The following is a 12,231-nucleotide window of genomic DNA, read 5'->3' as shown; positions in this document are numbered from 1 at the left end:
TATCAAATAAAAATCTATTTTTTTGGGCCCCCCGGTGGCGGCATCAGAAAAGACAGCGCTTCTTAATAATCAGTTCTTTGGCGTTCACTTTACACTTGATATAATATTGCTTCTATCATGAGCATATTCTGTTGCAGGGGTCTTCAACGTTTTTCAGGCCAAGGACCCCCAAACTGGTGGAGAGATGGAGCAGGGACCCCCTACTATATATATTATATTATATATATATTTTTATATTAAACTGGGCCTATTGTATTGCCATATATAAACATAGCTACCCTGTTATTGTGCATTCAATACTAAGCTATTCAAATATAACACGGGTTCATATATTCATGTTTTTATTTTAAACATACATGTAGAAGAGACAGTGAATCCTCAAGCCATCTGTGGATGGCACACATACTCCCACATTAGTGAAATGTCGGACCCTGATGGGTTTCACACAACTTATCTAACCTTGGACGGATGGAGGTTGTCCCATGTGTGCATATCTCAAATTGGCTTTGCTTTGAAAGACATCTTTAATCATTATCAGATTTTAACAAGTTTATGTCAGTTGAGAAATGGTTTCTGTTATTTCCCCCCCTGCCTGTGGGAGAAACACATGAATCTGAGAATCACTGCTTTTTCAACTGCTGGAAATGACACAGAGGAAAGCTTCAATGATTATTCAATTAATTTATTATTGATTGATGTCAGTTTATTATCTCAAAAAAGGTAGAATAAAGTATACATTTTAACAATTTAATGATAATTTTTGTCATTTTTATAACCAAAATGCAAAGTATCTGTAATGTTTTATTTTTTAGGGGATGTTTAGGTCAAATAATACAAGTTACTGGAATAAACAATTTCAACTATTCGTAAAAAAAAATCTTACTTTGTTTAGACAGAATGGTGAATCAATTAAATAAGAACATAATCAGTGGATTTATTAATAATGAAAATAATCAACACCTTGAGAGAGAGTGTAGCCATGATAAGATTTATTGTTTAAAATCACATTTTACAAAAAACGATATACTTTTATTGCAATTTTAATGAAAAAACAAGGGTTGCACATATTTAAAAGTAGTTTCAATAGTTAATTAATAATTATTGTATGTTACTTTTTCCTCAATCCACATTTCAGAAATGATCAAATTGTTTAATTAGACTCACAGTTATGCTGTTTACAATCATACACACGAACATTGGATAGAGGCACATTCGACTTGTTCGCTAGATATTCAGTGTGACCACAAACTCAGGGATGTGTTTATGCAACAACACGCGGCTTACTGACAGGAATCTGTCAGTCTAACTGTCTGTGGTTTGCTGATGATCCAGAAGGTAACGTGTCAGCTCAAGGAAAGCAGCAAGCAGGTCAAATCAATCAGGGCATTTTTTTTTTTAACTCTCCGTCCCTGCAGTCATACTGGATAGTGAAATCGTCTCCCATTACCAAGACAGTGAAAATCCTTCGGCGTGATTTCTCTTAAAACAAGGAGCTGCTCACCCCTTCATTGAAACTACACCTCTCTTGAGGAACCCTTTAATGCCCTGCTTCAGTTCTGTGATTTTTAATCCATATATGATAGGGTCAAAAAAGGGGGGAAATATAACGACTGAGACACCGAGGACCCTCCTCATATACGGCGATGCACTCTCGATCCGATGAGCGATGAGCGTAATCACAGTGTTGAACTGTAAGAGCAGGAAAACCACTAAATGAGAGCCACACGTCTGGAGGGCTTTCCTCCGAGCGTCTGGATGATTGGTCATGACACACGTGCGTAAAATCTGTAGATAAGTGTATATTATTATTGCCAGAGCTCCACCTTGAACCAAGCACATGGTCGCCAGTCCGTAGTAGTTGTTCATTGTGATGTCATCGCACACCAGTTTCAGTAGTGACGGATTGTTGCAGAACAAATCAACCACGTGCGTCCTGCACATTCTGAACCGCGCGAGCAACAAAATCAACGTGACGATGATGGAGAAGGTGATGACCCATATCGAAGCAATGATTTTAATCAAATTCTGTGGAGTCATGACGGCGTTGTACCTCAGTGGACAACAAATGGCGACGTACCTGTCGTACGCCATGGAGCTCAAGATCAGACAGTTCCCCGTGCCGTAGAAGTGAATGAGGAAAGCCTGAGTTATACAGGCAGGCTGGGAAATCAGTCTGTCCTGAGTCACTACGCTGTAAACGAGATGAGGGAAAAAAGCCGTGGCTCCCATCATGTCGTTAATTGGAAGGTTGAACAGCAGGATGAACATGGGCTTGTGCAGCTTTTTACTCACAACAATAGCTGCTAACACCAACAAGTTGAAAAACATGATTAACAGATACGTTATAGTCCCAAACAGAAAAGCTGGGTAAATGTTTGCATCAGATATACCCAGTGGTGCCAGTGAGAGTAAAACAGAAGACGACACATTTGTATACATGACTGGAAATGAAGGTCGTTGCTGTTGTCACTTCTGTCAATGAAGGAATTTCCCCCTGAAAGAAAAGAATAACAGTTTTAATAACATCCCCATCAACAAACAATCTTAGATGAAATGTACTCTGCATTACCCTGTGCACATCACCAGTCGATCTGTGTTGTAAGATGAAATCCAAAAGACTCACCCCCTTCATTGGTATTTAAGCCCGAGAGTAAACAGATATTTCACCCTAGAGAGCTGACGCACAGCAGAAAACATGTGTATGACCTCATTCCCTTTCAGGCCTTTTTTTAGATATCAGAGTCAGAATTAAATATTTAAAATAGTATCTCCACCCGTTGATTTATTCAGGTGTTCTCCTCTACAGTGAGATCCCATCAAGTAAGCAAACATCAAACAGCTCTCTGCTGTCCAAATGAATTCTGGCCAACTTGCCAAAAAATTGAGAAAAGAAAAGATCATATTTATTATAAGTTCCAGAATTATTTGTTTTTGGATTTATGCTGAATATTAAAGGATCAGTGTGTAGGATTTAGTGATATCTAGTGGTGAAGTTGAATGTTGCAGCTTAATACCCCTGATCTAACCCTCCACTTCCTAACATGATAGAGAAGCTGTGGCAACAAGATGTTTAGTTTGTCCAGTCTGGGCTTCTGTAAAAAAACATGGCTGCCTCTGTAGAGAGGACCCGCTCCTGATGCTAATATAAAGTATTTAAATATGAAGGGTCCATTCGAGCATAAAGAAAACCACAATTCGTACAATTTAGATGAAAAACACACTAGTGAAAAAGACGAGGATTATTTTATATACATTTTCTGCCAATAGATCCCTTTCACCTCAATCTTACACACTTGACCTTTAAGTGTCTAAATCAACGTCATGTTCTACTAAGATGAGGGTTCATGAAAGTGTTGGTGTTTGATGATGGGTCATTTTTAACATATAAGCAGATTTCACTCATGAGATCATAGCTAAGCTGTGATCTGTGGTTTTTCCAGGTTTATCCACCGTGAATTGGGGCAACACGTTTTCAGTTGAATGGATGAATATGAAAAAATGAAATTCAAATCATGAAAATGTTTTGAATGTATGAATACTGAATACTTCTTCCTCGTTGTTGAGGACGAGTGAATCTCTTTTGAAATATATGAGTAGGAAAATCTGCTGAGGGGATCTTTCAACAAAAAAGAAATAATGCGCGACACTTCTCAACACATCTTAATATCTCTGCCATGCATTAGTGAGTCCATTTTACCATGCACCAAGATATAAATTGGTTTTAACTTGTCCATGTTTCCAGAGGGCCTTTATTTCATTTTTTTCAAGGCCTCATACACACTCTAAATACACACTTTATTATAAAAGTAAAAGATAATATTAATGATACAAAATTAGGTGATGTTCTCATAATTCCATCTTTTCAAATTCAGTTAGGGTCTTGAGCAAATTTTCCTTTCAGGGTTTTACACTTCTAAATAAAAATCTATTTTTGGGGCTCCCCGGTGTCGGCATCACAAAAGACAGCGTTGCTTAATAATCAGTTTACGGGTTCCGGTTTGGCTGTTGCGCAATATGGATGCGTAGTCTTCAGCTCTTCAGCCCATCGTTTACAATTTTGTTTGTGAACACCGTTTGAGTGATTTTTTTTTTTTTTTTAGGGACAGCAAGTTATATTTTTCTTTGGTCAAGGGGAAACAACAATTTGATGTGAGAAAGGCTCTGTCTGATGGTAATTTTAAGATCTAGAACAGGTGTGATGGCTGAGTTGGAAGCTAAAATGGACGCTATGCTATCGAAGCTGGCTAACGTGGACAGTGTGCTGGGGAAAGTAGATTCACGTGTAGCTAGCATGGACGGCCGTCTTGCTGGTTTTGATGCACGGCTTGTTAAGCTTCGAGATGAGGTGTCTGGTATTCGGGCGGACTTTACATCGCAGAAGGAGGAGATCAGCAAAGTTAGAATGGATGTTAGCGCAGTGCAAGCTGACTTGGGAGCTAACTCTAGCAAGCTAACTGAGCACGAGTCCGAGCTGGAGGCGATGCACGCTAAATTGGCTGACATGGAAGACCGAGGCAGACGCTGCAACGTAAGGATTAACTGCCAGAGGGGGCAGAGGGCTCCAATGCCATCCAGTTTCTCACCCAAAACATGCCCAAGTGGTTCCCCTCTCTGGTTACCCTGCAGGGGGAAATAATGCGAGCGCATCGTATCTACAACGCAGGTGCCGGGGCTAGCAACAGGACAGGCCGCACTTTGATATTCAACTGCCTGCGATACACCGTCAGACAAGAGATCCTCGCTGCTGCAAGGAAAACGTCTCCTGTCATCCAGGGTCGGAAAACTGCGCTTTTCCCCGGATTTCAGCGCCCACACAGTGAAGCGTCGCCTGGCCTTTTCTACAGTCATGGATCAAGCAAGAGCCAAGGGCATTGAGTTTTTCCTGACCTACCCAGCCACCCTCAGGATCAAGTCGAAATCTGGTGTTTGGGAGGCTTGCCGGTCTCCCAGGGCTGCAGAGGATTTTATCACGTCGCTGCTGAGGGGATCGCAAAGAGTGGAGGGTGGTGGTGGTGAGTGACATAGACTTTGCTGGTAACTTTGCCCGTGGCCAGCCTACGGCTACGCACACCATGGGCGTTTTCACTGATGCCTCGTCCCACAATGCTTCCCATTTTTCTTTTTCTTATTAGCCATGGTAGACGGGCTAATCGGGGCTGTTTCTTTAACTATATAAGGTCATGGGACTGTCCTATGTAGACTATAGAGGTGCTTGACGTAGGCTAGCCTACTACGCTGTCCGGTTCATGGTTAATGTTATACGGACGGGTTTCTTGCATTTGTAGTCTCAATACGACCCACTGGACAACTTTATTTTATTTTTATTTTATTCATATTTGTTCAATATTTTCGGACAGCTTGACAGCCCACTGCCTGGATTGCACTTTTTGTTTCCGTTATGGATGTTGCCACGAGTGGAACTTTTCTCGGACTGTTTATTTTGATGCACCAACATCTGGAGGCTGGACTGGTACTTTTTTAGATAAATGCTGTTGATGGTTTTGTTTATTAGAATATATATCCTACTCAACGGTTCATGGTGTTAATTGAGTATTGGGTTGAGTCCTGCATTTTCACGGCTCTATGTTCATACCAATCGCGGATCAATGCTAAAGTGTTTGTCTTTTTTCTCACTGTCTTGTTTGGTCATGTTTTTGAGTGTATTTGTTTTGTTATTGGGGGTAAGGTGCCTTGGGGCTTTTGGGTGTTTTGAGAGGAATATGCATTTTTTCTGTTTTTGGGAACATGCACATGAACTGCTACAGGTTAGGATGACATCATTTTTTTGCCGACTAATTTTCACTTTGTCTAGATCGTTGAATACAAAGCAATCTAATGGGTGAATTATCAATCCTGGTGTGGAATTGTGACGGTTTGAATATACCCCACAACGAACTAGTGTTTTGACTCTGCTGAAACGAAGGAAGCTTTGCTTCAAGAAACACATTTGTTAAAGAAGGACTCAGTTCGCATGGCCAATAGATTTTATCACACCATAGCTTCCTCCTCAGCAGAATCGAAAAGCAAAGGAGTGGCCATTGTTTGCAAACGTAATTTGAAAATGAAGGTTTTAGATGTTTAAGGGTTTATTAGGGATAATACCACACTATTCTCATCAAACATGCGCAAGGCTAGGGCTGCACATTTACAACAATTAGAGGCAGACTTCGTTAGGTTGGATTCATTATTGCAAACAAATTACTCAAGACCGGTAGAGACGCTGCGGGACATTGTTAAGAAGGAAATAAACAACATTCTGAAACAACAGTCGGAGTTCTTAATACACAGGACTAGACAGCGTTATTATTTTCATGGTTCGAGTCCAAGTCATCTTTTGGTGTCTAGAATCACAACCAGTGAATCCTTTGCGGATATCCCATCCATCAGATCTAATGTGGGTAACGTCACAACTGATCCTAAATTAATCAATGAAACCTTCAGAACCTTTTATTCTGACTTGTATCGATCAGAGGTTCAACCTGACAGTGTTAAATGCAGTAACTTCCTTGACCAGGTGGACCTACCAAGGCTTTCGGAAGGTGATGCTGTAAATCTAGATGCTCCAATCTCATTGGATGAACTGAAGGGGGCAGCGTTGGCCATGCAAAGGAATAAATCTCCGAGCTTTGATGGGATACCTCCTGAGTTTTATGTTACGTTTTGGGATAAACTTGGCCCGCCAATGTTGGATATGGTAAGGACGTCGTTGGACAAAGGAGGTTTTTCCAGAGATGTTAACATTGCACTAATCTCTCTCTTACTGAAGAAGGACAAGGATCCCGTTGAGTGTTCTAGCTATAGGCCTCTGAGTTTGTTAAACGCGGACCTTAAGATATATGCAAAAATGCTTGCCAGACGTATTCAAGATCACATGCCTACATTAGTTCATTGCGATCAGACAGGTTTTATCAAGTCTAGATCAGCTGCTGATAATGTTAGACGCCTTCTGCATATAGTGGATGCCGCAGCGGGTAAGGACGCTCCGGCTGCAGTTCTTTCGTTGGACGCTATGAAAGCCTTTGACAAGCTTGAATGGTCCTTTTTGTGGTCTGTATTGGAGAAAATGGGGTTTGGTAGGAACTTTGTACATATGGTCAAGGTTCTGTACTCTGAGCCTTCTGCTCAGGTTCTCACTGCTCAATTGTCATCTGCTTTGTTCCCTGTCTCTAGGTCCTCCCGGCAAGGTTGCTCCTTGAGCCCGGCGCTGTTCGCACTCTCCTTAGAACCCTTAGCCCAATTTATTCGCTCGATTTGGTGGTGTTTATGAAAAATCCGCTTCAGTCGCTTCCCAGTCTGCTCTCCATATGTAGTGAGTTTGGTGATATATCCGGCTTCAAAATTAATTGGGATAGGTCTTCTTTGTTACCCCTTAATGATGCAGCTAAGAAACTACAGTTCCCACCTAATATTCCTGTTGTACAACAGTTTAGATATCTTGGAGTCCAAATCTTCCCCTCCCTTAACCGCATTGTTTCCCACAACTACTTAGAAATCTGGAATAAAGTGAAATCCGATTTAGATAGATGGACCAGCCTTCCCAACTCTCTTGGAGCCTGTATCTCTATTGTGAAGATGAATGTTTAACCTAGAATCAATTTTGTGTCCTCTATGATTCCCCTTCCGCCCCCTGTCAATTATTGGAAGGAAATTCAGTCTAGTATCTCACAATTCATTTGGAATAGAAAGCGTCCTCGGTTAAAAATGGCAACCTTCCCAATTTTAGGTTAAATTTTTACTCTTATGTGCTTAGACCTCTTTTTGTGTGGGTTAATGCCGATATATCTGTATCTTGGCGGGGATTGGAGGAAGATATTGTTCGTCCAATGACATTGCAAGGGGTCCTTTTCTCCAACATGTCTAACTCACAATGCAAGCAGCGTTTTGGCCCGTTAGTTTCCTTCCTTATTCAAACCTGGCGCACAGTTGAATCCCTTTCTAAAATATCCTGTAAATGGCACACATTCTCTCCAGTGTTCCACAACGAGAGGCTTATGATTGGGAGTAGACCAATCGTGGCATCTCCTTGGAGTAACAGTAATATCCGCTATTTGGGTGATATTTTTAGTGGTTCAGGTTTAAATTATTTTCAGGACCTGCGAGTCAATTTTGCCTTACCGGCCTTTTCATTTTTCTTTTATTTACAACTTCGACATACTTAAGTGCACACAGCATTTTGCTACAGCAGGCTTTACCTGTTCATCCTCTTTATGGGTTGGTTACTGCACGGACAGATAGTAGGGGCTTGGTTTCAGAATTATACTCATTTTTCCTGGAATCTTCTTATTCTGACCTAGTGCTGGATAGGCTATGGAGGAGTGATCACCCTGATCTAGATCCAGATTTTGACTGGGAACAGGTGTGGACGAATATCAGGGAGGCTTCCCGCAACCCGGACCACCAACAAATTCATTTCAATTATGTCCATAGAACTTATCTCACACCACGTAGACTGCATGCTATGAAACTGATAAATGATCCGTCTTGCAGCCTCTGCAATTTAAATTCCCCTGGTACGTTCATTCATATGGTGTGGGAGTGTCCACCGGTCGAACAGTTTTGGATTAAGGTGGCCTCTAAACTATCAGATCTGACCTCTATAGCTGTTCAAGCTACTATACCTGTCCTGCTACTGACTGACTTATCTGGACTTGGTCTATCGAGGGCTGTGAGGCGGGTTGTGCTTGCTGGTATTACAGCCGCTAATAAGCTGGTCGCACTGCGGTGGAAGCCTCCCAACTCTCTTGTCATTAGACACTGGATGTTGAGTTTTTTGGATGTTGTGTATCTGGAGATGTCAACTGCCAGAATAAATGGTGCGAAGGAATCTACACTGAATGATTGGCGAGCTGTGGCGAACTCATTGAAAGATTTATTACAATGATCATGTCCTGAACCTGTGCAATTCTTAATGTTTTCTGTATGTGCATGTGGTTGCAGGATTCCTCTCTTTACTATTTTGCATGAATATAACTGGGGGGGGTGGGGGGTGGCACCTTTTGTGTTTTATTTTATTTTATTTTATTTTGTGTCTGTTTTTCTTTGATGTTTTGAATTCAGCGGCTGATGAGACCAGTAAATGTTGAAGGTCTTAAATTTTTGTAATATTGTGCTTATGATTGATATTACGGTAATATGTGCTGCTGAATCTTAACACTTTGTTGTATGTTATGTCTTTGTTGTTATTATCTGTTGATGTGTTATGCTAAATGTGTTAAATTCTGTCACATTTCAGTTAATCAATAAAAAATATTTGATCACAAAAAAAAATAATCAGTTTACGTTCACTTTACAGTTGATATCATTTAGCTTCTATCATAGGCATATGCTGATGTATTTCCTGTCCCATGTGTGCAGATCTCAAATTGGCATTGCTTTGAAATCAATCTTTAATCATTATCACATTGTAGTAACAAATTTGTATCAGTTGAGAAATGGGTTCTGGTATTTTCCCCACTTCCTGAGGGAGAAATGCATGAATCTGAGAAACGCTGCTTTTTCAACTGTAGGAAAGGGGACAGAGGAAAGCTTCAATGATTAATCAATTAATTTATTATTGATTAATTTGAGTTTATTATCTCAAAAAGATACAATAAAGTACACATTTTAACAATGTATGATTATTTTTGTCATTTTTAAAACCAAAATTCAAAGTATCTGCTTGACTAGTTTCCAGAAATTTCAGTAACGTTTACATTTTCTAGGGGATGTTTAGGTCGAATAATACCAGTTACTGTAATAAACAGTTTCAACTATTCGTAAAAAAAATATCTTACGTTGTTTAGACAGAATGATGAATCGATTAAATAGGTAAATAATCTGCAGATTTATGGATGATATAATAATCAACAGCTTGAGAGACAGCGTATACATGGTAATGTGATTTAATGTTTTAAATCACATTTGACAAAAAGCCGATATACTTTTATTGCAATTTTAATGAAATAACAAGGGCTGCACATATTCCAAAAGTATTTTTAATAGTTAATTAGTAATTGATGTGTTTTTTCCCTGAATCCACATTTTAAAAAAATCGAATTTTAAAGTAGATTTAGAAAAGTAATGCTGTTTACAAACATACACACGAACATTGGATAGAAGCACATTCGACTTGTTGGATATATAAACAGTGTGAACAGCAAAGACAGAGATGTGTTCCTTCTCCACTGTGCAACAACAGGTGGCAATATGTGTAAGTATGGAGGAATCTGTCAGTCTGTCTGTCTGTGGTTTGCTGATGACCTCAGAAGGTGACCTGTCAGTGCAAGGATGATGCGCTCAAAGAAAGCATCAAGCAGGTCAAATCAATCAGGGCATTTTGCTTAAACTCTCCGTCCCTGCAATCATACTGGATTGTGAAATCATCTCCCATTACTTAGACAGTGAAAACCCTTCGGCGTGATTTCTCTAACCGTGTCCAATCCTAATCGAGGAGCTGCTCACCCCTTCATTGAAGCTACACCTCTCCTGAGGAACCCTTTTATGCCCTGCTTCAGCTCTGTGATTTTTAATCCATATATGATGGGGTCAAAAAAGGGGGGAAATATAACGACTGAGACACCGAGGACCCTCCTCATGTACGGCGATGCGCTCTCGATCCGATGAGCGATGAGCGTAATGACACTGTTGAACTGTAAGAGCAGGAAAACCACTAAATGAGAGCCACACGTCTGGAGGGCTTTCCTCCGAGCGTCTGGATGATTGGTCATTACACAGGTGCGTAAAATCTGTAGATAAGTGTATATTAATATTGCCAGAGCTCCACCTTGAATCAAGCACATGATCACCAGTCCGTAGTAGTTGTTCACTCTGATGTCGTCGCACACCAGTTTCAGTAGTGACGGATTGTTGCAGAACAAATCAACCACGTGCGTCCTGCACATTCTAAACCGCGCGAGCAACAAAATCAACGTGACGATGATGGAGAAGGTGATGACCCATATCGAAGCAATGATTTTAATCAAATTCTGTGGAGTCATGACGGCGTTGTACCTCAGTGGACAACAAATGGCGACATACCTGTCGTACGCCATGGAGCTCAAGATCAGGAAGTTCCCCGTGCCGTAGAAGTGAATGAGGAAAGCCTGAGTTATACAGGCAGGCTGGGAAATCAGTCTGTCCTGAGTCACTACGCTGTAAACGAGATGAGGGAAAAAAGCCGTGGCTCCGATCATGTCGGTAATTGGAAGGTTGAACAGCAGGATGAACATGGGCTTGTGCAGCTTTTTACTCACAACAATAGCTGCTAACACCAACAAGTTGAAAAACATGATTAACAGATACGTTATAGTCCCAAACAGAAAAGCTGGGTATATGTTTGCATCAGATATACCCAGTGGTGCCAGTGAGAGTAAAACAGAAGACGACACATTTGTATACATGACTGGAAATGAGGGTCGTCGCTGTTGTCTCTTCTGTCAATGAAGGAATTTCCCCCTGAAAGAAAAGAATAACAGTTTTAATAACATCCCCATCAACAAACAATCTTAGATTGAGATGTACTCTGCATTACCCTGTGCACATCTCCAGTCGATCTGTGTTGTAAGATGGAATCCAAATCTGTTTATTGGTATTGAAGCACAAGGGTAAACAGGGATTTCACCCTAGAGAACTGACGCACATTAGCAAACATGTGTATGACCTCATACCCTTTCAGGCCTTTTTTAGATATCAGAGTCAGAATGAAATATTTAATCTGTATCTCAACCTGTTGTCTCTAATTTAATTCACTTTAATGTAACTTAATTTATTCGCAAGCATGAAAATTGTACGCAAGCATGAAATTGAGAGTTCCCTGTTGCCAAGATGAATTCTTGCCAACTTCCCAAAATTGATTTTTTTTTTTCAGATTTATGCTGAATATTATAGGTCCGGTGTGTAGGATTTAGTGACATCTAGTGGGGAAGTTGCATGTTTATGAAAGTTTTTGGTGTTTGATGATGGATCATTTTTAACATATATATGATCTCACTCATGAGATCATAGCTGAGCTGGGATCTGTGGTTTTCCAGGTTTATCCACTGGGGCTGACTTGGGGCGACAAGTTTGCAGTTTAATGGATCAATATGAAAAAGTGAAATTCAAAATGATGAAAATGTTTTGAATGTATGAATACTCAATACTTCTTCCTTGTTGTTGAGGACGAGTGTGTCTCCTTGGAAATATATGAGTTAGAGAATCTGCTGAGGGGCTCTTTGGTGCAGGGGTGATACTTTTTGATGAAGCAAAAAATAA

At 40.4% G+C, this 12,231-nt stretch overlaps 2 protein-coding genes across 2 annotated transcripts; both read right to left on the bottom strand.

Moving 5' to 3' along the window:
* Positions 1–1,497: 1,497 nt before the first annotated feature.
* Positions 1,498–2,439, bottom strand: LOC133952059 (olfactory receptor 52B2-like). Its single transcript, XM_062386330.1, has one exon. The coding sequence runs from the start codon at positions 2,437–2,439 to the stop codon at positions 1,498–1,500; it is 942 nt and encodes a 313-aa protein (XP_062242314.1).
* A 7,997-nt stretch (positions 2,440–10,436) lies between these two features.
* LOC133952057 (olfactory receptor 52B2-like) lies at positions 10,437–11,378 on the bottom strand. Its single transcript, XM_062386329.1, has one exon. It carries the CDS (start codon positions 11,376–11,378, stop codon positions 10,437–10,439), a length of 942 nt encoding a protein of 313 aa, XP_062242313.1.
* Positions 11,379–12,231: the final 853 nt, after the last annotated feature.

The sequence above is a fragment of the Platichthys flesus genome, chromosome 4 (assembly GCF_949316205.1).
Source record: "Platichthys flesus chromosome 4, fPlaFle2.1, whole genome shotgun sequence".
Classification (NCBI taxonomy): Eukaryota; Metazoa; Chordata; class Actinopteri; order Pleuronectiformes; family Pleuronectidae; genus Platichthys; species Platichthys flesus.
The sequence above is the reverse complement of the archived record's forward strand: the minus strand, read 5'-3'. Positions and strand labels throughout refer to the sequence as shown.